Source organism: Dendrobium catenatum, unplaced genomic scaffold (genome assembly GCF_001605985.2).
Source record: "Dendrobium catenatum unplaced genomic scaffold, ASM160598v2 fragScaff_scaffold_1021, whole genome shotgun sequence".
NCBI classification, from domain to species: Eukaryota; Viridiplantae; Streptophyta; class Magnoliopsida; order Asparagales; family Orchidaceae; genus Dendrobium; species Dendrobium catenatum.
The window spans coordinates 277,263-304,944 of NW_021319483.1; the positions used below are offsets into that span (position 1 = coordinate 277,263).

Genomic DNA, 27,682 nt, shown 5'->3' on the forward strand with positions numbered 1-27,682 from the left:
AATTAAAAATTATTAAAATCCCCAAATTTTTCTCAAATACTTGGGAATACTTCTTTAGGTCATTTCTAATATTTGGGGGTGATTCCAATCAGTTTAGAGTTAATTTGGATCAAAACCCCTAAAATATCCCTTATTAAACAATTTTAATAATTCTTTAATTGTCCAAAACTTCTAAAATTCATAGCTTAGCCTAAAAAACTTCAAATCCAACAAACTCAAAGCTTAACTACTCCCCTTAAGGCCTAATATTTAACTAAAGTTCTATAACCCTCAAACCTAGCACATTTCTAATAGTAACCTTTTGGACCCCCCCCCCCCCCCCGCCCCCCCCCCCCCCCACCCACCTTAGCCTAGCACATAAGAGGACCCCGGGCCTTCTAAAATTGGCTATCAATTTAAACTTTTCAAGATGACTACCCTATGTTATTTAAAACTGATACATAAACTAAATTAACTAAACTGAATCCCAATTCACTAATATTTAAACTTTAATTAAAGTTTTCTTTTCTGACCTTCAATAAATCTAAAGTTAGGCAACTTGAATTAAGTACCTTACATAGGACTTATCTGAAGCAAAACATGCCTACTACACACATATAGACGTGCTAGGGCACCACTTCTAGCTCTAGGGTTAGGGAAAGTGCTTACCTTTTCTTCTTTCTATGATTATTATTCCTAAACATGGTACGAGTGTTGGTTGATTTGGTTTATTTTGATATGTTGTGATTGATATGATGTTTATTTCATTATTATGCTTTATATACAATGATTATGCTATGATTTGTGTGATAGATTGCCCATGGGCTGGGTCTGCTTTGATACTAATCCAGTCTTATATAAGTGGACACGCTTATGCAACGCTAAAATAAAGGGGGCAATTATAATTCAACTTTAAATACTAACAATATTTTTTGCAGATGCTCCAGAGACTGCTTAGCTCCCCTTAAAATCAAAAGAGTGTGGACAAGTGTGTTTCCTTTTATGCATAAATTATTAACCGCTTGGATTATGCCATATTTACTTTTTGGGAGGTTTTATTAGGATAACAATACAGGAGTCTGGGTCAAATTTTTTTTCAAATGTAATGTAAATTATTAAAAATTGAGTTGTTAAAGTCTTTAAAAGTGTGGCATTTTAAATACTAGGTACCCAAAGAGAAAAAGAAAGGCCCCCTCTCGGGGAATTTCTTATTCATTTGGGTACCCCCTTGGAGGATGAACTAGATGGAGCCCGAAGGAGACGATCAAAAGGGAGATGCTCTGGAGAAGGATGATCCACTCGAAGATGGAGGCTTGAAGATAAAATGTCTGGCTTTTAAGACTTATGTCATTCAGTAGAATTAGAATCCAAGATGTTGTCAGTGGGGCCTGGCCACCATTACTTTTCTACAGACCCTGGGTTATATTTATACGGCACTTGCCATAGACTTTTTGTTTACTTCCTTTGATTGATTTATATTAATGTGCTTAAACTAATTACACGGTAGAACTTTCCTACATTTCTTAGGTTTCTTTCTTGCATGTGCTTGGCCTATTTTCGTCAGACTCTTTAGGAAAAAAATTACTTTTCTACTCGTAATTAAATTCTAAAATTTTAAAAATTAAATAATTTAGAAACTAAAAGACCTAAGGAATAGTTGAAGCTATCTGGGGTCGCATGCATATTATTGCATCTCTCTCCCTTCTGTTAATAAGACACCTCCCCGCCTACTGGTAGAGTCTAGATAATCTGGCCTATGAGGATGAAGTGCCAGACCTAGGGAGGCCCAGTCTTTTCTAAAAAATTATTTTTTTTATATGTCTATTTTTAAAATCTAATGTATTCATGATTTAGACCTTTTAACTAGCATGCATTACATTAGAAACTCACTAACTTAAAATTTAATTGCATTATCCCTAGGAGCATTCACCCTACATAAGTTCACGGCCAATTAGGAAACTCTCTAGACATAGCCCTACTTTTAAAAAACACTCAACCTACCTACCTATCTTTATTAAAGAGTGGACTGCATGGATTTTACACACTTAGGTGGTTAGCTGGCATCCCTTTTCAGGCAGGGTATAAGCTCAGGTGCATTAGCTAGGATACGAGTGTTAGTGCTGGGTAGAACACTAAACCCACCTTAGATTTAAGGTTCAAGGCTATTATATTTGGGTGTCTCGTAGTGCGCCTAAATGGTGGGTAAGTTTCTTCTCTTCGGGAGCTATAAATCCTACATATCCATGTCATGTGGATGACGCCACTTCTATCCTTCTCCTCTGTATGCTTTGAGTGTATGATTTCTTTCTCTCATTAATTGCCATAGTCCTTCCGGATGCTGAGGTGAACTGTGTGTTAACTAAGCTATTTAATCCCTTCTTTCCCTTTGAGAAGGAACTTCCTAGTCTCCCTTTGTTTATCAATTCCCTTGTCTGGGAAGAATAATTTTGGATCCTTACTCGAGAGTTTTCTTGAGCCCTATACTCAAGATGTAATTAACCACAAGGGTCTTGCGCCCGTGGAAAATGGAACTCCATCAAATAAACCCAACTCGAGCTAAAATATAAGGTGGGGGAAACCCGTTATTTTGATCAGGTCATGTATATTACTATCCATCAGGGTGTGCTGGCGAGAGCCGCTATCCTCAATGGTTAGTCATATATACGATCTAATCTGCCCTTCCATTGGCCCATTTGTGAGGAGCATGAAGGCCTTCGATCATCTCTATCCCTCGGGGTGGTGCAGTCATACACCCTCTGTACTCTGCAGTTGGCGGTATCCTTTTGGAGGTCCACACACTCTAAATGATTATATTTTGTACTTATCTAGTCTCCTAGAAATTTTAATCTAAGAGAAAACTAGATAAGTACTCTAAAAAGTATTAAATTTACAAAAGTGACTGAACTCACTTACAAACATAACATCATAATTTTTGTAGGAAAACATAAATAGTAATTTGGGGCTATGAAACTTAAAATATTAGATTCATGATGCCTTAAAAGTGAACTAGTACCTCAATGCTGAAGCTTTTGCACCACCGTGGTGCTTGTTGACATGGATCAGTTACTTGGTGAAGAGCCACATCTCTTCACTGATAGAACGTAGCTCTTGAAAGTTTTAACTATAAAGTAATGGTTTTGTGGACATTTGAGCAATATAGTGCCCAAATGAAAAAATGGCACCAAGACATGAGAAATCGGAACATAGAGGCATTTGAAAGTAGAGAATCTCGTACTGCTAAGCTAACTTTCTAATGTCAATGCGCAAGTAATGTTGCGGCACTTTGTATGTTGTTTCCGTAGTGCTTGCAAATATAAAACTCAATGCTACAATGTTAGAAATGAGGCACCTCAACATCATTAAAGGTAGTGTTACGACATTATTTTGTCGGACACTGCGACACTGAAGGCTTGTTAGAATCTCTACTATTTTTGAGTTTATTCTCACAAAAAATAACTAAAACAACACATTTTCACTAATAACAAAATATATTAAATAATATATAATTTATACTTATCAAAGATATCACCCATAATCACTTTTATAAGTATAAATAAACATTGAAGATGTCCTAGACTGATTTCCTTGAATCACATACTCTGCTCCCACATTATTCAAGCTCACAGACAATTTTGTTTATAAAATAAATGGAAAACCCTATGATAATAAAAACAAAAACTATTTATGTTAAGTTCACAAACTAACACTAGTGCTAAAGTGTTTGAAACATAGATGCCATGGTGCTACTAAAAGAACTAGCACTGTAACATTAACTTCTATACTTCACATGGCAATCAATTAAATTGATGTGACACTTTGAGATATGAACCTATTAAACATCCTCATAGTGGTGCTACTAAGGATTTGGTGATGTGGCACCACCATGGCACTATGATGTTCAGTTTAAAGTGGCAATGTGGCACTCTGTGGTGTAATGTTTCTTCAAATAATTGCATCAAGGATTAAATATATTGTGTATTTTCTAATGCCTCTATGATGCTCCATAATGGCACTGGGATGATGATAATAGTTCAATGCTTATGGTTTCACCACTAGGGTACTGAATTTATTTACGAAAACATATAACACAATGGTTCCCTAACACTCCATATTAGAATTTGGTATTGGTGTCATTATGGCATGGAATGGTCTGGCATCACGACAAGGAAACCAATTTCATCTTTTTTGACATTTTCCTAGAATTTTCATGAACAACATTAGCAAAAGCAAGCAATTTCATGGGAATACATACAACCAAATATTAACATAATTTTCACTTAATAGTTCACCAAAGTTGTTCAAGTTCATCCTACATCCTTTTTCCTCTAAGTTTTGTTTAAGTTCTTAGGAGAAAAACTTAATGAAGATCTTACTTATAAAATCTCAAAGGCTTTATAAGAGGTTGGGAGGACTTCATCGAACTAGTAAGAGGCTAGAGATAAGTTTCTTTTTAAGGAGGGAAGTATTGTAGGAATTCTCCAATATCTTGTGAAGAAGAAAGGTTCTACTTCTTATTGTGAACAAAAGGCGTGAGTTAGTGAAATCTTAAGAAGAGTAGTCAAGGAGTGGACATATGTTAATTTGATCAAACTAATATAAATTGTTTGCATGCTCTTTTTTGTGCATTTACTTTATTACCACTTTGTTTTATTCTTATGGTTGTATGATAATCAGTAGTGAACTCATTAAAAGTATAAGGTAGTATATTTGAGTTTGTTTTCTTTTTATATATAATTTTAATTTTTATTTTTTTTCCTTATTAGCTACAGACCTATTGTGTGATAGAAAAGTACTGCTCAAACTTAAGGAAAAATTCTATAAGATGGTGGGAGACCTATAATGTTTTATGGTGCAAAATATTGGTTATTAAAAAAGAAACATAAAAGTAAGTTAAGTGTTACAAAGATGAGGATGCTTAAATTGTTGAGTGGCACCGCTCTTAGAGACAAAATGAAAAACGAGTATATACGTTAAAAGGTTGGAGTAGGTTCAATGATAGATAAGATTAGAGAGAGTTTCCTTAGATAATTTGGACACATAAACCATCGACCTATAAGTAACCTAGTTTGGAGGTTAGATGTATTAGATTTGTCCTATGTTAGGAAAGGTAAAGGTAGATCCAAAAAGACTTGGTTAGAAAATATTAGAAATGACCTTTTCTTAGTAGATTTCAAGGAGAATTTGACTCTTAATAAAAAACAATGGAGAAAAAGGATTTATGTTGCCAACTGAACATAGTGGGATAAAGGCTTGATGTTTTTCATATTATTTTTAATGCGCAAGTCTTTAAAAAAGTTTTTGATATGTTATTTTATTGGTAACATTTGCATATAATTATTCTTAAATTTTTAAGGAGTCATACAAGTTCACCCACTCCCCTCTAAGTGTATCAAAATACTTTCAAATACCATAGTTAGGTTATAGTAATTAGATGTTGAAGTTGTGCAACGGTGTTGAAAGGATAATTATTAGGCGATTGAGGCTAGAAAGTTCATACTTAGGTGATTGAGGTCGGAAGGACCATAGTCAGGCAATATATATTGAAGGGACATAATAAGGTGATGATGGTCTCAGGATTGTAATCATGCGATGGTGATATTAAAACCATAGTCGAGTAACTATAGCTCAATTTCGATAGACAAGTGATAGAGGCCAAGGGGATCATCGTAAGGAAATGGTGTTCAAAGGATCATTTTTCCAACGATAATGGTCAGAGGATCGTTATTAGGAGAAAAAGTCAAAGGGCTAAATTTTGGTGATAATGGTTGGAGGATCATAGATAGGTGATGATGGTTTGAGCCCTAGTCAGGGGATGGTGGTTTGAGGAATATTATTAGGCAATGGTGATTTGATAACTATTATCATAGGGTAATGGAGGCTAGAAAGTTGGTAATCGGGTAATAATGGTTGAATGACCATAGTCAAGTCATAGTGATTAGAGGACCACTATTAGTTAATAATTAAGGTCACAAGGATAATAGCCAAGTGATAATGGTTGGAAGATTATGGGTGAGTGATAGTGGTCTAAGGATCGTAATTAAATAATAGTGGCCTAATAACTATATTAAATGGGTGATAAAGGTCAGACGATAGTAGTCAACGGGCAACATAGGTTGTAAGGAACCTAATCATGTAATAGTAGTCTTAGGACCATAGTTGGTTGGTGATGAAGATCAAAAGGATCATAGTCTAGAAATGGTGATCAGAAGACTATAGTCAGTTTATGTTAGTTTAAGGATTATGGTGGTCAGCCGATGAAGGCTTAAAGAATGTAATTATATGGTGGTCTGGTGGTGCTTATTGAGTAATGCTCTGGGATCCTAATAAACTCATAGCTCACTTGAATTTTAAGAGAGAGAGTTCAGGCTCCCGCTCCAAACTCCTCCACCATTATATAGAAAGTGTTGCAAATATGGACCCTTGTCTTGTGATTTTGATAATAACAAATATTATTGGATTTGTTACTATAATATCTCCTAATAATTGAGCTTATTGCATATCTATTTTTCCCTACTCACTAACATTTCATGTCCATAGTTTACTTGCAATATTAATCACCTCATAATTGGGTAGACTAAGATTAAAGTTTGTATTTTCAATCTTTATGTACTTTTGATATTTCTTGACTCAATCATATAGTTTTGTGGATCCTAAAGCTAAGTAACATTGTACACACAAACTCAAAGGGGTGAGTTAGTTAGTTAGGAAGAAGATGAGTTTTCTGAACTAATCATACTGTATGATTTACATCATACTAGATGATTAGTTAACTAGAAAAATTATTAATTATGGCACTTTGATTAATTGAAATTGATTAAACTAATCTTACTGGATGATCCTTAACATACATGACAAATAGTTATAATCATAAAAATAGCCATCAATCACAATTTAGGTAATATTTTATAATTCAATTTTTATTATAATCATATTATATTATTTGCGTCATATTGTACAATATATGACAATCATGCCTAAATTGATCCTGTAATTAGTGGAATAATTATAGTTAATTTATACAATCAAATCATATAGGATGATTGGTGACGATCGTACTATATGACTCAAGTAATGCATAAGACGATAATTTAATTATCCCCTATCTTCTAGACAATTATCCAAGTTGATTGAATTAATCGTACTAGATGTTCAAAATTGTCCTAGTCGATGAGCTCATTTCTTTGATATGATAATACACCATGTAGCTCTTCATACAGTACTAACAGGCGTACTTTGAAATATCCATGTAGCTCTTCACCAGAATTAAAATTCAGGCTTTTAAAGAGGCTTTCTATTTAAACTCTCACATTGATTATTCGAAGATTTTTGGCTTCTAAGTGTCTTGAGAGGGAGCGTAGAGAAGGAGTTTAGGATATCTTTGGGATAGAAGAGAGGAAGAGCCTTTTGTGAGGGAGAGTTATGAGGGATTCACAAGGTTACTCCAAGAAAGGTTCTTCCCTATCTTCTTTAAGTTTTTGCCTAAATTCTTTTATGGCTCCGAGGAGATATTCTACAACACTAGGACGTGGTTCTCTATCATCTCCAGGTGGGAGAAAAAAACTCTTGGTTCTCTGCCATCCCTAGGAGGGAAAAAAAGAATTCCAGGTTCTTTGCCTTCATTAGGAGGGTTAAAAAGGATACCAGGTTCTCTTCCTTCATCATGAGGGTGAAAAAGGATTCCAGGTTCTCTGCCTTACTAGGAGGGTGAAAAGAGTAAGGTCTTCTATCGCAATGGGTTGGTGGAAGAGATTTTTTAAGGGCTTCTCCGCCAAGCTGTGGGGGCTAACGGAGAGTCACTAAAGGTTTGGTGCAATACACGGAGGACTCCAATGAGTGGACATAGGCCATTATTTGATCGAACTACTTTAAATTCTAGTGTGTTTGTTCTTATTATTTTCCACACTTTATTTTTCTGTGATTAACTGTGTGGTTGAAAATTCCTTAGTGAGATGGTCTAGATCAATAACATTAAATGATTAATAGAGAGATACAAGGTTGTATATATATATATTATTAAATAAAATAATAATTATTAATATATAAAAATTTAGTATATTTGATTGCATTTTAAGACAGCATTTTTGGTGTCCAACTTGGTTTTACAATATAAGTTTTAATTTAATTTATGTTTGAGTCTATTTTTAGTAACTTGGATATGTTATCATTCATGTAAAAGTGTTATTTATTGATCTTAACTAGCTGGGTTATTTTCAGTGGTCTAGGTTTGGAAATGCCTATAATAGGATTTCTTTGTACATTTAATTCATGTGAATTAAATATTTATTATTGCTTGTAAGGAATTTCTAATTGGAAAGGTGCTTGATTGTTGTGTTTTTCGTTACAGTATGGTGAAGTTTGGGTAGTGATGCTACGATTGAAGAGCATTTCGTTCTGTTTAGTTCATGCTGAGCTGAGTTATCTTGTTTTTTTTTTCTGTGGTTTTTCCATCGTTTTCTTCGGCTGTTTGCTGGATTAAGCTTCGAGGAGGCATATTTCAATATCTCTACTTAGCCTCTAGCTTTAATCAAGCTACAAGCTAAAATTCGCCAATCAGGAGAGGCCATGGTTGGCCAAGGTCACACGCACTATATATAATGGACAAATTCAATTATTCTTAGAGAATGCGCGATTATTGTGGCAAGTTTGGACATAAATTAGTCATTGTATAACTCAAAACTTAAAAAATATCAAGCACATTACAAGATATTTAACAATGTATTATAGTTGTTTTTTTTCATCTTTTACACATCCTATAGGAGGCAAGCTAGGTCACAAAGGCAGAACTAGCTCGTTGATATGATTTAACTTAACAACACCCATTCTTTCAAACGGAAGTCAATCCTAATATTATATTATTTCAAAATGTAGAATAGGATGAAATGTTAAAATAATTTAGTAGAACTCGTGTATTGGGGTATTGCCTCGAATTCCTTTTTATAGTTATTTTGTATTAGATCTTTCATTCTCACAAAATTTGTATTGACAAATTACCTACTAAGACTAAATACTAGTTAATTTAAAGATTAAAAATATTATTATTGAATAAAAAATATAAAATTTCTATAATATGAAAAATAATTTACACTAAATTAGTTTACAATTATAAAAACTAAATTTAGTTATTTATACATTTTTAGAATTATTTATTACTTAAATATCTTTTTGATTATTTCTCATAGCTTAAAATAAATAAATTTCATTAGAAAAAAATACCAATAATTTAAAAATTATATAAATATTTGATGTTTCTTTAATTATATATAAATTTTATAAAATAACATAATTTAAATTATGAAAAATTAGCTATTTTTAAATTCTTTTTATAATATTCTTTAGCTAAATAAATCTTTCTAAAATTCGACAAGTTTGATGTGATATTGAAGCTCATCGTCAAATATATAATAAATATAAAAAATGACAATTTTTCCGTGGCATAATATACATAATAATAATTCACTTAATTAATAAAAAAATAAATTAAAATTTTTATTTTTTTTTTAGAAGATGCACTAAGCAATATTATTAATCAAGAGAAAAATAAAGAGATCTAAACAAAGTAAAGAGTATAACATTCCTCCTTCAATACTTTGTAGAAGAAAGGAGGAACATTATTGGTAACCAAATTATCCCAAATAAAATCACCAAACCTAGCAAGGTTAGCACAACAATCGGCTAACTTATTACATCTTCTATTCACATATTGAATAATGACTTGATTGAAATTTCTAAGAAAGAAAAAATCAAGAAATTTGTGATTATTACCTACAGTTGAACCATCATTAAAGATCTTCTGGATATGCTTCATAACATTGTAATTATATCCTTCAATAATGATTCCTTTAGCATCATACATCCATTCTTGTATTACCTTCTTTAAAGCCAATAAAGCTTCCATCTCAACTGTCGAGATATCCCAATGTGTATGTTTGAAACCAAAGGCAAACAAAAATCTATCTTTGATATATCTAATTACACCTCCAATTCCAGCAATATAATTTTTACCAAGAGAAACATCCACATTGAGTTTGATCCATTCGGTTGGAGGGGGTTTCCAAGTGATTGGAAACAACAAATGCTAATTAGAAACCCAGTTTACCGAAATAAGATCATGGCTGAAAGATAATGAAGCAAAGTTGATAGCGTTGGCTGCAATAACATGTAGACTATCTTCTTTCGCACCATGAACAAGCTTATTCCTACTTTTCCATGAGAAGAAAACAACAGAACAATACAAATTGCCCATGAAAGGATTGTAAATAGAAAATTCAGAAAGCCATTTGTAACAATTTTCTAGATCTGATAAAACAGGGATTTCATATCCCCACTTTTTAATGATGTTGATGACTTCTTTAACGAAAAAACATTGAACTGCTAAGTGATTGGCGTCCTCCACAGCACAACATCCTCTTGGACAGCCATTATGATTGGTAATTCTTCTATACATTAAGAATTCATTAGAAGGAATTGCTTTGTGGATTAATCTCCACCAGAAAATTCTTACTCTTGCTTTCAATTTCAACTTCTTTAACCAACTCCAACTAACATCCTCTTCTTCATGTATGCTGCTTTGATCAAAAATCAAAGCTGCTAGAGACTTTCCAGAATTCTTGCATAAGATTTCCACTTCATCTCCTTGAATTCCAGCATTTATAGGGACCGAAGAAATCAATTCAGCTAACTCCTTACCAAAAGCTTGATTCATTTTTTGGATGTTCCAGCTACCTTCATGTAAGAAGAACTTCAAACAACATTGATCTTCATGTAAATTAGAGACAAAAGTGGAACATTTGTCTATACACTTATCAAGGATCCAAAAATCCTTAGTAGTGTTAATGCTCTCACCCTCAGATACCTTCCATCTAGTAATTTGTTGAAGAAGTTTACCTCCATTATTAATGATTTTCCAAGTAGGAGAACTCCCAAACTTTGTTTCAGAAAAACTGAAATTTCTTCCATACTTAGCAATAAGGATTCTATTCAGCAAAGAAGCAGGATTGGATAACAAACTCCAAGCAAATTTGGCTCTCCAAGAACCGACTTTGTCTACTACTGACATGACACCTTGCCCTCCAAACTTGATCTGTTTACATAAAACTTTCCATTCCACATAATGAATTCCACTACTCTTATCTTGCTTTGTCCAGAGAAAATTCCTACACAGCTTATCTAGATCTCTCAACACCCCCATCGGCACAAGGGAGTGGGTAGAAATAAAAATTGGAATAGATAGGAGTGAGGTTTTAATTAATTGAAGTTTGCCTGCTAAAGTGAGGGAAAGATTACCCCAAACGTTGAGCTTATCAAAAGCTTTCTCCAATACATCTGGAAGTCTGAAGCTTTGAGTCTTCTCATTGCCATCTTAATGCCAAGATAATTCATTTCACCAACTGTTTTAAAGCCAAGGATTTTAGACAGCACTTTGGAGTTATCTCTGTGAACTGCCTCTCTGAAAACCAGAGAGGATTTCTGATCATTTATTTCTTGCTCTGTCCAACTGCTATACTCCTTCAAGTCTTCTTAATTTTCTTAGCATTTCTTCAGTTAGCTTCCGCAAATACAATGATGTCATCTTCATATTGAAGATGGGAAACTTTTTTTGCAATTGGGGCCACCTTAACTCCTATCTTAGCACCATTTTTGTTGAATGCTTTGGTGAGCAATTGGGAACACATGATAAAAAAATATGGGGATAGAGGACATCCCTGCCTAAACCCACATTCAGCCCGAATCCAATTAGTACTAATACCATTAACAATAATGGAATACTTGGTGTCCACCACACACTGGAGAAGGAAGTTCAAAAAAGACCATGGAAAACCATAGAGTTCCAACACCTGTTTCAAGGTTTTCCACCCCATACTATCATATGCTTGCTCCATGTCCACCTTAATGGCCATCAAACCTTTCTTAGCTTTGGAATTTTTGAATTTATGGAAGATTTCTTGTGTGAGCAAGATGTTCTCAGAAATTGATCTCCCCTTGATAAAAGCAACTTGATTTTCTGAAATAATTTTAGGAATACAATTGACAATCATGTTCAATAACATTCTTGCCACTATCTTGTATATAGAATTACATAGACTTATAGGTCTATAATTTGAACGAGTCATAGGATTTTTAAGTTTGGGAATAAGAACCACAACAGTTTCTCTCCATCCATCACACATCAATCTGAAATTAAAAAAAAAGGCAAATAGACTTCCAAACATCAATCTTTATAATGCGCCAATAGCATTTAAAAAATGAATAAGAAATACCATCTATTCCAGGTGAAATATTGCTCTCCAATTGAGATATAACAGTCTCCAACTCCTCAGAAAATTCTGCTTTGAGCAGGTCCCTGTCTACTTCATCAAGAATTATGGAATGTTTTGGCCATCCGGTGAGAAAGCATCTCTTGAATCTCCACTTCTCATGGAAGTAATTTGAAAAAAATTCTTCAATGCATCTTTGATCCTCAGCAGAGCACCTTCAGGATTTTTAATTTGCTTAACAAAGTTACTGTTACATCTAGCAGATGCTACCAAGTGGAAGTATTCTGTGTTGGAGTCACACTCTTTATACCACTTCACTTTATCTCTTTGTCTCCACCAAGAGCTTAGCCTTCCCAAAGTAGAATTCAACTCCTTTACTTTAAATCTTAACAGAGAAATTTTCTCTTCCGAGAAACTTCCGGAACTGGCTTCCTTCTCTTGCAAAGCAATGATCTCAGCCTTCAACTTTTCTTTCAGATTATTGAGGTTTGCATGTTTGGCTCTACTCCAATGAAATAAAGCTTTAAGATCTCTCTTGAATTTAAGATTAAGTTTTTGTACACCATCCCCACCAGCTGATTTCTTCCAAGAATTGGCAACTATTCCTCTAGATGCTGGAAAAGAAGACCAAACTTCTTCAAACTGCAATCTCTTGGATCTTCTATACCCCGTACTGAATATATTGATGGCTATTGGGCAATGATCTGATGCAATTCTTCCAAGATACCGAACTACTGCAGGTTGAATGATCCTCATAGCTGCAGAATTCAATAAACAACGATCTAGCCTTTCAAGAATGTGTGCTCCTCCTTTTTTATTATTAAACCAAGAGTATTAAGGACCTATTATCCCAATGTCATGAAAATCACACCTCTTCATAAACATTTGCATATCTTGAGGCCCTTGAGAGAAAACAAAACTCTTTCCACCTCTCTTCTCCTCTTGAGAAAGAGTGCAATTGAAATCTCCTCCTATGGTGAACGGAATATTGGAATTAGAAAAGGCTTGGAGATCCTCCTAAAGTTGTCTTCTCTTATAAATGTCTTTGCTGCCATAAATAGTGGCAATAAGCCACTCACCTTTATTTTGAATTTTAAACAAACCAATAACCACTTGAGGAGAAGCATGAATAATAGAAAAAGAACAAAAGCTGGACATCCAACAAATTAGAATTCCTCTAGACAAACCTTCGGATGGGACATTAAAGAAATCTCAATTACTACCAACTAATTTGTTAACTTATTCTCTTCGAAAAGATTGAACTTTTGTTTCTACTAGCCCAACATAAAAAACATCAAGATCTTTGACAAACTCCCTTAAGTATCGAGAGGCTTCAATCTTTCTAGCCCCTCTACAATTCCAAAATGAGAGAGACATCATTTGGATTTAAAAATGGGATTACTCCCATTTTTATTCTTCTTAGTACCTTCTCCTTTCCTTTTTTGAAGTAAAATGTTATCTTTTCCCAATGAATTAAGCTCTTTAAGAAGCTTACCTTTACTTTTAACAGATTCATCCATCCTTTCTGTTTCAATAACAGCAAGAACAGATTTGGTACAATGGATTTCTCCTTCTTCTAGATCTCCTTCTTTGTCAACAAAGCCAATAATTCCTTCCACATCAGAAGTGTGACTGCTCAGAACTTTGAACATATTTTTATCTTCAGTTGAATTTTGAACTGTTTGATTACACGGAATCTCATTAACACCAGACAAATTCCTGATATCTTCTACTGCTACACCATTCTTCTTGAAATCAACTTTCAATGTACCATCCTTGTTAGCATCAGAATCTGAAACTTCCTTCTCCACAACTGTAACTTCCTCATCTACTGTTGGAACAAGAGTGTCTTCAATAGTTCTTCCTGGATCCTCTACGATTCCCCTACCAACATTCTCATCAACAGAATGATCTATAGAAGGAGTGGAGGAAGATTTCTGCACAAACAATGTTTTAGTTTTTCTGAAGTTGTTGTTGTTCATATTAACCTTACCCATATCAGGTACTTGCTTCTACCTTCTTCTCATATTTTGGACAAGAATCCATGGCCCATAGATTCTGTCTGAATCAACTTCATGCTGAGATTGAGGGAAATTAAACTGCATTCCCTTTTCCAAGTAATTCACTGGTTCCTTTTGATATGCCACCATATCATCCTTACATTTATCATCTAGATGGCCTACTTTTCAACATTTGAAACAAAAAGTAGAAACTTTTTCATATTCCACCTTTTGAAAGAATCGTCCAAATGAACGTTCTACCCAAACTCCAATTGGAAATTGCTGATCCAAACTCATACAAACACAAACTCTAGCATACTCCCTCTTGCTCCATTGAAACATGTTGCCATCGATCCAAAGAGGGATTCCGATCTTGGAAGCTATTCTAGCTACATTTTCTTCATCCCAACAAATTAAAGGTAGATGAGGAAATCTGACCCAAATTGGGGAAGTTAATCCTCTTAATGAGGAAGGAGAAAAAAGTGGAGACCATCTATCAATTCCCACAATGTGTCCATTGACATACCATGGACCACCTTCTAAAACTTTGTCAATTGATTCCTTATCAAAGAAGGAACATAAAATCCAACCAAGTCCAAGGGAAGTAATATGAAACTTCCCAAATTGATTCCATTGACGGCAAAGTTCTCTAGTAATCACAATGACTGGTGCATTCTCATAAAATACCTTCACTACCAAAGATAACTATAGTTTATCAGCATTCATCTTCAAACAAGATTCATTGAGTTTTATTGATTCACCATCCTCAGAAAGAAATGATTCGTCTCCATTGAATGAAACTTTGATGTTCGTCTTCCTGGACCATGAGTTGATAGGATTAGAATCAGAAGCTTTTAAGGTTACATCTTCTTTGGTATTACGTCGAGTATCTGACGTGTTCTCCATCAATTTTTGCAAAAAGGAGACTCCATTCTCAACAAACTGAGATTTACCAACTGGGTTATTATATTTGTTCACAAAAAACTTCAAGCACGATGAAGACGAGGCTTCATTGTCAGCTAAATTCTTCTTATAATCACTCGGTGACTTAAAATTCTTCACAAGAGATTGAGTCAAAATCCCTTTGCCTTTTCCTAGAATAACCGGTGTCTTCTTCAAAACTTCTGATGATGGTTCATTAATCTGTAAGATATCGGATTTGAGATTTCTGGGAGAACCATCCGGGCGAATGAACTTTAGACTAGTATCGCTGGGAGGAATCCGACGATCAGCGGCGAACGCCACAGCTTCTTCCATCATCGACGATCAAACCGCCAAAAAAAAGGACTATAAAATTTTGAAATCAAACGAACTTTCTCTCACTTAATTCCTGGAGCTTCTCTCTCTATTTATGATATGCTTAAGAACATGTACAAATTAAATTTTATTAAAATGTAAGAAAAACTAGATTTAAAGATATCCAACATTTAATCCAAACAAGCAAAATTGATAGATGAAACAAAATTAATTGTTTTAATTTTTTTTTTTTAGAAAAAGGACATGAGCCAAACTATGCTCGAAAACAATAATTTATGATTTGTTTAGGTCAGCTTTTTATTGCTTTTCAATGCAATTTTTTTAGTAAAAAAATTTTAGATCAAAAAAATTTTTATACTAAAAAGAGTTATAACAAAGCCGATAACTTACCTCTTCATTAAGCATGCTCATAGTTTAGCAATGTTAAATAATAGTCAGTAGCTGGAAAAATAATCATCAAGTGATCAAACATTAAATTCATAATTTCTTAAGTAAACCTTTGTCTCCGATGACTTCGAGCTCTCTAATCCTCTGAGCAGCAGCTGCAAGTGTTTCATCACTCTTGCAAAATGCAAATCTAACAAATCTATTGTAATATTTATTTTCATTATTGGAACTGTAATGAAAGAAACCGCAACCAGGTACTGCAGCAACCCCACCTTTCTTGATCAGCTCCCTCACAAAATCCACCTACAAGCAGAGAGCTCAAATGAGAGGAAATTCTCAGAACTGCAGCACTGTTCAGTTTATGTGTATTCCATTAGCCGGTGATTTAGCTAGAAAAACTAATATAAATTGGTAACGTTCCTAAAGATGAGGTGCCGAATAAAAATATACGATATGCATTTATAAACTAGAGATGTAGATTACTTGCTCTTCTTCCACGCTTCAAAAGAGGTAAATTTACAGACAACATAATTTAGTCAAGTGTCTAGATAAAATGCTAATTGAGATTTGCTCTAACTGAACAATTAATTGAAAGCAGACAAACTAATCACAATTTTCCAATTGATAACTATGATCTATTTAAAATGAGAAAAGCACATGAGTAATTCTTTATGTTGGATACCTGCATATGCCTTCTCATGATGAGCTCGCCCTTCAAGCAAGCTCACAGAAGGAACACACCTGAGAAATCTAAGGGGAGCCGTACTCAACCGAAAATTAAAAGGAGATTCATTCGGATTAGATCAACAGGCATCACTCAACCAAGCTTGTCAGTGGGTCCTGAAGATATCTAATCAAATCAACAACTCGAAACCCGCCTAGACTCCATTATCAGTCACTCGCTTTCTCTCAGATTGATCAATCATCCTTCCATCCGAACTAAGTTACATGAAAGAGCCTACTTGGGGCCCTCAGCTTACTCTTCAGTTCTTTTATGGGGACCCAAGGCTCACGGCACATATCACCCGCGTCTCCCAACCAACGTCAACTCACCAAGTTAACTATGCTCAACATTATCTTGCAAACTTGCACAATACAAAGGACTTGACCCCTACTAAACTCGCCCAATACACACTTGACACCATCGAACTCGCCCGGATATAAATCATTAGCCTCACCTCCCGCTTAACCAAACGGAGGGTGACACGTGTCAAGGGCGTTGTGTAACGTTTTATATGTGATCTATGCGGTATTATATATATATATATTATTATGTGTGTGTGTGTGTGTGTGTGTGTGTGTGTTTCTTTGTATAGCCTTTCCGCTAGCACTCGAAATAACTATAAATAAGAGTGATGAGGAATAGTTTAGGCTCTTCTTTCTGGTGACTGATATAACAAACGCTCTGTTAGTTTTGAAATTCCCAGTTTATTGAGTATTATGCATATGTTTCTATATTTTCTTCTCTCTCCATTCTCACCAGCCCTAGCTCACCAAGTAGGCTTCTTAGTAAAGTCTGGTGCTACACATGGGTTTTCTTTATTGAGTCACAGTTAATGGGTTGTTATTATCTCAATAGTTGATTATCTATATAACACAATTATTTGAATAATAGTATTAACTATCAAACATAGACTGTTTGATTTAGTGCTATCTAGCTGAAATAATGTATAGTGTTATTTATAATGATCGCTGATAACATTTATGATGCTATGATACTATTAGGGATATGAAAAGGGTTAAATTCTGATCACATAATTTGCTTTTGCTGCTATGATTGGGCCTATCTGGATGAAAAGAAACAAACAATTTTTTTTAATAAATAATCTGTTGGTTCTCTGTTCAATGATATTAAAAGGGATTGTTCTATTTGAACCCTCAGACACTTATTTCCATTGAAAAAAATTATCAATTATTATTATTATATTCCTTACGGTCATTATATGGCCTGACATTTAGAGTGACTGTTGAATTGTGACACAAATAAAAGATAGAAAAATAAGACTAAAATATCATTTATGAAAGAAATAATTATAGATGTCATCAAACCAAACCAAAAGTTGACTAATGTCAAAATTAATAGTAGCTATCAAGTAACCAAATAGTAAGGCAAGCTAAACAATATTAAGCCAAAATATTTCATGAATGGGTGAAGAAAACATACATCAGAATGTAACCAGCTCTCTGGAAGCTCCGCAAATAGAAACAATGAACCCTGCGGTTTGAACTGTATCTGGAAACCAAGCCCAGAGAGAGTCTCAACAGCAATATCTCTCCTGGCCTCGTAGCTCTTCACCGCATAACAAGATAAAAAATGTGAATTTGCAATTTGATAGTGCGACAGCTAAGCTGGAAATAACTTCAATCATAAATAGCCAAGGCATCAAAACAGCTACTTACAGTTCTAAGGGACTTGAAGTATTCTGGGGAGCTTCTTAAAGCCGTAAGTGCAGCCTCTTGGAAAGGTGCAGGCGCTGAATCTGTTATTCGGATATGAATATTTCTTATCGCAGATGCAATATTGGATGGTGCGCAAGCCCAACCTATCCTCCAACCTGTTAAATTTGAGAAGCATAACAGACTTTATATATCACACCAAGAACAAATAGAAGAATAAGTAATAGACGAGAAGATTGAGAAAGTGATTAGACGAGGCAATAAATATGCAAGGCAATGGTCTTGCATTGATTTGGACGTTAACAGATACACTATGACACTGTCCCTTCAATTTGAGGAGAGAATGTCCTAGAAGAAACGGTAGCAAAGAACTGATTGGCTTTGAGATGTCTTTTGCTAATAGAGCATACATAAGAAGAATATCAGCCAAATGTCTCATTAAAAATGTTCTGATTGAATCATCCAATTCATGCAGAGTGAAGTGAAGTACAAGAATTACTATTAAGTAATGTAGCTTAAATATCAAGCGTCAAATAAAGGTGAGTCAATACATGTTTAGAAAGTTGTTCTCCAGTTCGTGTTAGCATTTGATAAACAACAAAGAAATAAGAAAATTAATTTTTTTAATTTTATTTATTATAAATATGAAAAATAAACTAAATATTGTTAAAAAAATTTTGAAGATGAAGTATATTTTTAAATTCATTAATTTTAAACAAAATTTGTTAAAGGAGGAATCAATTTTTTTTTTAAATTCTCATTACTAGGTTATCTTAAAGCTTCAGCCTTCAGATGAATCTAAAGTTTATTTTTTCAAAGGTCTCTTTGGATGGCATAAAGATCAAAGTTTGTCAATCATCTTTGCACAACACATAAGCCTCCTAGCCTTTAAATTAATGAGATGACATAATCTCTTTGTCGGCTTTCGATTTATGCACTTCAACATTTATTGATTTAATCATATTTTAATGTTATTTTGCAACCATATTGATTGAAATCAGTACAACAAGAACATCAAGCCTTTATCCCACTACATCAGGTCGGCTACAAGAATCGTTTCTCCCCATTGTGTTCTATTGAAAGTCAAATTCTCATTTAAATATAATAAAGAAAGGTTATCTCTAATATTTTCTAAATAAGTCATTTTAGGTCTATCTCTACTTTTCTTAACATAGGACAAATCTAATATATCTACTCTCCTAACAGGGTCATCAGAAGGCCACCGTTTTACATATTGATCGAAATCAATGTGAGCAAGATATTTATAAATGTCTTATTTATAAATGTGTTATAAGATATGAAAAGTTTATATAGCACATCTTTTATTTTAAAGCAAAAAAAAAAAAATCCAAAATAGTCGATCAATTCTAATATTCTGATAGGAAGTGGTACAATGTCCTCAAAATCAGCAAACGGTAATAAAAAATTATGAAGAAAAACACACCACTACTATTTTTATTGCAAGATATATGAAAGAAAATAGCAAGATACAATTGGATCTTCAATTAGAGAAGAAGATCCAGGTCTCCCAAATCCCTAGCCGCCAGTTAGAGCCCAAATAACCTAAGACTACTCTGAACTCAGAAAACAAGACAAAAAAAGACAAATCCTAGGTAAACACTACTTAAAGCATAACCATAATAATACAATTCCCAAAGAACACCCTTCATATTAATTTTCCCTCTTCCCCCCTCTTTTGAAATTGCCCTCTAGGCCCCACTACAAGAAGGAGGCAGGCAACAAAAGTTCTGCCTAAAAATAGAAGGAACTATGCCGCCTCAATAGAGCTGGTTCAGGTTGACCGACTAGCCAGTCTAACAATACCCCACTTTCAAAAACCTATCTTATCCGCAAGGTGGAAAGACAACTCCTTCCTCAATTTACTCATCATCAAAACCGATGAGAACTAGAAAAGATCGATCCTTACATCTGGGCCACAGTATATACCTCTCCTCAAATCTTAAATAGAGCCCCTTCGTCCTCTTCTCCTATAACTCCGTCTCTGTGAGATCTCCATCTCTGTGAGATTCTTAAAGTTATTCTGAAGTCTTTCTCCTCCAATCTTCTCCTTCGGGTCTCCTAAAGAGTACCCAGTGTCGGCTACTTGGGTGCTAAAAAGGTGGTGGTCATCATGTACGAATCTCTTGAGTTTTTGCCTCTAGTCCCCTCTCCAGGTACCTCTGATCCTCCACTAACTGAGCTAGCTCTATGGTCTCTCCCAAATCGTGAGGCCTCATTTACTCTAATTGATGCTCGAATATCTGATTTGAGTCATTTCATAAAGTTCCCATCCAGTACATTCTTCAAAGTCGGTCCAGTTGGTTGGCCAGATGCTCAAACTGCTCATGGTGTTCCACCACCGTCCCCCCAATTCTACCATCATCCTTCTCCAATTGTACCCAAATTTTTCATCACATGCCCACCGTCTCCCTTCAAATTCAGCACCTTTTCGATCATATTTACTCCCCTCCTTTCAAATTCAGCACCTCTTCTGTCATAATCAAGCCATTGCCTTTCAAATTCAACATCTCTACTTTAAAATTCAACACCCCTATGCTCATGCCCAACCCCTTCACACCTCTCTGCATGCCATCAACCCGACTCCTCCCTAGAAATATGTCCGAGGGGACGCATTCTCTCTTCTCCCTCCACAATATTTTCCCCCTGATCTTCCCTTTGCCTTATCTGATTAAGGTGTTCCCCACTTCCTTGGCAATCAATGACTTCCCTCACCTCTAACGTTGTCGTTTTGGTTTGGCTCTCGAGCATCTTCTTCAGCATCTCTTCTATGATGGAAAATTTCAAATTGATCTTCTCATGGATGGATGAAATTTGACTTTTGAAATATGAAACTTGAGTTCAGAGATCTGAAATTTTAGATTTCAATTGTTTGATTGTCCCCTCCAACACTTTTACCTTTTTCTCTGCCATGGGTACCCGGATCCAACTCCAAACAGTAAAAACAGCCAAAAACCAATGGTTATGATCTTCAAACAGTAAAAAACAAAAAGCAAGATCGAAGAGAAAATGCAGCAAAAATTAGCCAGACTTCAATTTTCGCCTAAGAAATTTCTCTGATACAAATTTGATAGGAGGTGGATACAATTTCCTCGAAATCAACAAACGGCAATAAAAAAATTAAAAAGAACACACCACTATTATTTTTATTGCAAGATATATGAAAGAAAATAGCAAGACATAATTGGATCTTCAATTGGAGAGGAAGACATGACTCTCCCAAATCCCTAGCCACCAACAAGAGCCCAAATAACCTAAGATTACTCTAAACTCAGCAAACAAGACAAAAAAAAAATCAAACCCTAGGTAAACACTATCTAAAGCATACCCAAAATCTTCGTTTAAAAAATCGTGTGAGGTGGGCGCCTCGAGGCGCGCCACTAATTGAGGCACATCTTGGACGAACTGAGGCTTAAGCCTCAACTGATCGGACAAACCTTGCGCTTTTTTCACTAAGGCGTGCGCCTCAAGGCGTGAGGCGCTGAAGCGAAACGAGGCAGCGCCTCCATTCAACTTTTTTTATTTTTTATTTTTTTTGCCAATGCGCGTGAGTCGAACACGCTTATTAAGCTTAGGGCTTCTGCTTAGAAACACTTATGCCGCTTTAACTCTCCCGTTCTTTCTCATTCCTCGTTCTCTATCGTTCTGCTTCCGCCGACTTTAATGTGCCTCTCCAACAACACTTCGACTTCGACGTGCCTCTCCGACAGCAGCTTTGACTTCGACGTGCCTCTCCGACTCTGACTCTGACGTACCTCTCCGGCTCTGACTCTAACATGCCAAGGAAATAGTCGTCTTTTACATTTTCTTTATCAATTGCTTCCCTTAGCTCGTTCTTATTGTTACTATTAGAAAATTTACATATGTGACTCTGAATGAAGTATTTTATGAACTTTCTAAATTTTTATTTATAAGTTTTTTTAAGTAACTGAATGGTGGCGTATTATTTGTAGGTGATGTTTTAGCTAACCTACCTATTTCTTGTCTTAATCAGTGACTTAGAAAATTTTAGTTTTAGCTAATAAGTGTAGATGTAACTTATAATTTGGGCATACAAACATAGGGTTCTAAGTGAACTAATGAGATTGACGATTAATTTTAGGTTAGGAATAAGTTTTTAAAAGCTTGAAGATTAAATGATTCAAATTTGAGCATAACCTAACTTTATTTTTAATTTTATCTATGAATCAAATTGATATTTTTAATTTTATCTATGAGTCTCCTACAAAATTTAAGAGAAATTCTCCATCCATATGCATTATTTTCATTAAAATATTCAATATAAAATATGTTTGAATTGACTTTATATCATAAATTATCAATGTCTTAGATTTGTTTTCATCTCTTCTTTAGAATATCACATCCAAAAATTATTTGCATGTTATCTAAACAATCACATTGACTTTATGCTTGAAGCTATAATTGGAGATAAAATTATGTCCAGAACTGATTTTACTCCAAATACAACTTTGATTCTACTTATACATCTTTCCGTACATAATACAGTAATATATTAATGTGTAACTTTCATATATCTTTCTATATATCCAACTTTGATTTTGCTTTTTCCATTCACCTTCCTTAATGTTCCGTTATCTCTGCAAATAAAGAGTAAAGAGGATAAATCAATAATAAGTTATTGTGCCATTAAAATCTAAAAAAAAAAGAGTTGTAAATCTAAGATCTTTTATATGTCATCAATTAAACAACATGAAATTTGTAAATTTTTTCATACAAAAAAATTATTGTGTCATCAATTTATAATTAAATTTGTAAATTTTTAATTTGATGTTAATTATTTATTTCTACAAATTATTAATATGACTACTAGCACAAGGAGGCATCGAAATATGGCACTCAAGTTGAAGTGTCAGGCGAAGGTGTGAAGAAGGGATATGTTTACATAAAATGTAATTTCTACGAGAAGCACATAATAGGGGGTGTCAAGAGGTTGAAGGATCACCTAGCCTGCATGCATGTCACTATGGGATCGTGTGTAAAAGTACATGATGAAGTAAAAAAGTAATGTATAAATTACTTAAAGAAGTTTGTCACCACGAAAGAGATCACACAAAAAAATATGAAAGAGATGATAAGAATCATTTTTCTAAAATTAGTAGATGTTTCAATTTTTATAAAGGATGCATAACTATTATTTGAAATGTTGGATGAAGTTGTGAAAAAGTTGTTATTGATAATGCATGTGCATACAAAGTTACAGAGAGATTGTTAATGGAGAATCTGCCTCATTTTTACTGAACTCCATCTGTTGCACATTGCATTGATTTAATGCTTGAGATAATGGAATAATTGCCTTAACATAAATCAGCCCTGTGGAAGGCCAATTTGTTAGTAAGTTCAGTTACAATCACTCTTGTGTGCTCAGCTTGATGAGGAATTTACTGACAAGGAAATTATTCGACCTGCTATTACGAGATTTGCTACTACATATTTAATATTACAGAGTTTTAAGGAATTAAGACAACCTTTGGAAGCTATGTTTGTTCTGAAGAATGAGATAAAAGTTAATGACCAAAAATTAATAAGGAAAACAGGTTAAAAAGATTGTTATGAAATATAATTCATTTTGGCGCAGTACAAATTATTTTTTGAAGACAACATGACCATTAATTAAGGTGCTTATAATGGTTGATGGTGAGAGGTTATGGCTATGTAATTTATTTATGAAGCAATGAATATGACCAAGATTTTAAAAGGCGAAATCGGGAATCGAGGCGTTTTTTCTAAGCAAGGCAAGGCGTAAGCCTCAAAATGATTAAAATAAATTAATTTAAAATTATAAATAATGACAAAAAATAACAAAATATTATGTCAACTATGAATTTGAAGATTTATTTTAAGATAATATTACTGGAATACAATATTTAAAACAAACTCACTTAAAAATAAAACATTCCCTTAGGATCAAGACCCAAAGCAGGCTCATCATCATTTTGATTGTCTTCAGAAGAATCTTCATAATTAATGTCAAAGTTATCCTCCAACTCTTCTTCATCTATAATATTTTTTCATTTATCTCCTATATCAGTTAATATTTCATTAGCTCTAAAATGAAATAATAGTAAAATACAAATAATTCATTATATTTAATAATACCTTTAAATTTTTTTTAAGTTCCAATCTCACTTTGTTTCTTTCTTTTATATACTTGGGTAATTGCTTCATTGTCTTCTTCATTGACATGACTTTCTCCTTCTGTTTCAACTTCAAATACATCAGCATTCTTAGGAGTAACCCATTCATCATCAGATTGTAGCTCATCAACAAGAAAAAGGTCAATTTCATTCTCAATATTTCCTTGATTTTGCAATTTGAGATGTCTATCTTTCAGTTTTTTGTTAAACATAATATAAACTAGTTTGTTCATTAGATCTACCGCCAATCGATTTCCTCTCTTTGTATGAATTTGATTAAAGATACTCCAATTACACTCGCATGCAGAAGCCGAACACATTAGGCTAAAAACTTTAACTGCAAAAGCTTTCAATTCAGGAACATCATCTCCAAACTGAGCCCACCAATGTTCTACATGAAGATAAACATAATATTTTATGAATATTGATTGAAGTAGAAGACTTGAATATAAATATTAACATTAAAATTATAAATACTCAAACTATAAACATATCAGGAGATTGTGTTTTGTAGCATACTTGTGCTGCACTAAATCCAAATATTCCCTTCTTCAAATGAAAATGCTCAAGTTGATCATTCACTTTGAGGTAGTCTTCTTCAGAAATGAGTCTGTCCATACATGCATACAAACCAGTTTTCACCTCTTTGTCAACATGAAAATTCTTATCATAACGAAATTGGAGATTTAAATAGTACGCAGTAGCATGTAAGTGTTGGTGTAATTGTCGATCCCACTTTTCATCTATAATATCTCATATTTCTTTGTAGGCACTTTTTTGACCTCCCAATTCTTTTGCAATGTCTTCTTTAGCCCTATTCATTGCTTCATAAATAAATCTCATAGTCGGGGCCCTCTCACCATGAACCATTCTAAGCACCTTTACTAATAGTCCTGTTGTCTTCAAAGCATAATTTGTACTGCGCCAAAATGAATCGTCTTTCATAACAATCTTTTTAACTTGTTTTCCTTCTTGTTTTTTGGTCCATGAATTTTTATCCCACTCTTCAGAAGCAAACATTGCTTCCAAAGGTTATCTTAACTCCTTGTATATCTGCAATATTAATATGCAGTAGCAAATCTTATAACAGCAGGTTTAATAATTTTCTTGTCAGTGAATTTTCTCATCAAGCTGAGTACCTAAGAATGATTGTATATAAACTTACTAACGAATTTGGCCTTCAATATGGCTGATTTATGTTGAGGCAACTGTCCCAACCTCTCAAGCATCAAGTCAATACAATGTGCAGCACAAAGAGTCCAGTAAAGGTGAGGCCTCTTCTCTATTAACATTCTTCTTGTAGCTTTCTATACACTTGCATTATCAGTAACAACCTGTACTACTAAGGCATCTCCCACTTCCTTCACAACTTCATCCAACATCTCAAACAATAATTGTGCATCCTTTACAAAGCTTAAAGCATCTACTGATTTGAGAAAAATTATTCCATATGGATTGTTGACCAATAAATTAATAATACTTCTATGTCGAATATCTGACCAACCATCTGACATTATTGTCACTCCTGTCTCAATTCAAGTCTTCTTGACATCATCCACCAATTTTGAAGTTGTCTTAACCTCCTCATTCAGCATCCAAGTCCTCAGCTCATACATGCTTGGAAGTTGTAATCCTCTTCCATAGCTTTGAACAGATCGTAACATATTGATTCATAACGGACTCCTAACAACATTAAATGGAATCCTATTTTCATAGATGAATCTGGCGATATCCAAACAAACTCTTTTCCTAAGTTCTTTTGTAGCTGTAGGAGGCTGAATATCCTGAGTATTTATATTTTCCTCGTTATCAATATTTAGCATAAATCTATCCAAGGGCCCCCAACTGCCTCGTTCAGAATAAACTAGATGGCTTCCAGTACTAGAACCTTCATGCTGTGATCCATAGTAAGAAAAGTTTCTAATCATCTCTTCCATATTTCTTTGTATGACCTCCTTTGTGGTGGCAAACTTCTTTAAATAATTTGTACATTCCTTTTTCACCTCATCAGGAAATTTTGCACATGATCCCACATTGACATGAGTGCAGGCTAGATGATCCTTCAATCTCTTGACGCCACCAGTTATACGTTTCTCACAAAAATTATATTTCATGTAAATATATCCCTTCTTTGCAACTTCGCCTGACATTTCAACTTGAGTTTCAGATTTCCATGCAGGATCTTTCCTTCTTGTGCCACTAGTCATGCTAACAATAGGACATATTTTAACAATTATTTGTACTACCAATAATAAAACAATATGAATACAAAAATATACCGGTCTGCCAGGGGTCCAAGGGGGCGCTGCCCCCTGGCGGGGTTCGACCTGCCCGGTTAGGTCGCGGGGTCAAGGGGCAGCGCCCCTGCAGGGGTTTCCTAGGGCAGCAGCCAATCTGCCGGGGGTCCAAGGGGGCGTTGCCCCCTAGTGGGGTTCGACCTACCCGGTCAGGTCGCGGGGTTAAGGGGCAGCGCCCCTACGGGGGTTTCTAGGGGCAGCGTTGCTGCCCCCGGAATAAAATTATATTATAAGAGTAATTTTGAAATTCTGCTTGTTGTATATGCTCAATACCGAGCATACCGAGCATGTACCGCTCGGTATCGAACATTTACCGCTCGGTACCAAGCATGTACTGCTCGTTACCGAGCGTGTACTTGCTCGGTACCGAGCATATACCACTAAGTATCGAGCATGTACTTGCTCGGTACCTAGCGGTATTGACTGGCTCGATACCGAGCAAGACCTAGCAGTATCGAGCATGTACTGAGCGGAACCAAGCATGTACTGAGCGGTACCGAGCATGTACTGAGCGGTACCGAGCTTGTATATGCTCGGTACGTATGTACTGAGCGGACGAATGAAAGAAAGGCGAATCAGAAGTTATTCAAGCTTTCGTTACTGCATGTCAAAGTCAAGGCCACAACACCGCGTACCTGCTCTTCCGACCTAATCGATGCCTGAACGTTTCCTGCACTCACAACTTCAACTTCATTTCTTTCTCAGTGTCGTCTCCTTCCGACTTCGTCTCCTACACTCACGGCTCTGTCTCTTTCCCTCACGGCTTCGTCTCTTTCCCTCGGCTTCACCTCTAGTTCGCCTTTCAATTCTCATAGGAAGCCCTAATCCTACACTCGAATACACGAACACGAATCGGCTGCATCGTATTTACATATATACCGAAGAACATATTTCGAGGCAGTGCCTCATACTGCCTCGAGGCATTACGCTCTAATGCG

The 27,682-nt window shown here is 34.9% G+C and overlaps 1 protein-coding gene across 4 annotated transcripts in view; it reads right to left on the reverse strand.

Moving 5' to 3' along the window:
* Positions 1-15,932: 15,932 nt before the first annotated feature.
* Positions 15,933-27,682, reverse strand: part of LOC110111645 (probable N-succinyldiaminopimelate aminotransferase DapC) — a 57,023-nt gene continuing 45,273 nt past the window's right edge. For all 4 annotated transcript variants that reach the window (XM_020843604.2, XM_020843608.2, XM_020843607.2 and 1 more), the window contains 3 exons: positions 18,278-18,432; positions 18,042-18,167; positions 15,933-16,180 (listed from right to left, as the gene is read on the reverse strand). In XM_020843604.2, coding sequence (XP_020699263.1) covers positions 15,968-16,180; positions 18,042-18,167; positions 18,278-18,432 — 494 coding nt within the window. In that variant the 3' untranslated portion in view covers positions 15,933-15,967. The remainder of the gene's footprint in view (positions 16,181-18,041; positions 18,168-18,277; positions 18,433-27,682) is intronic.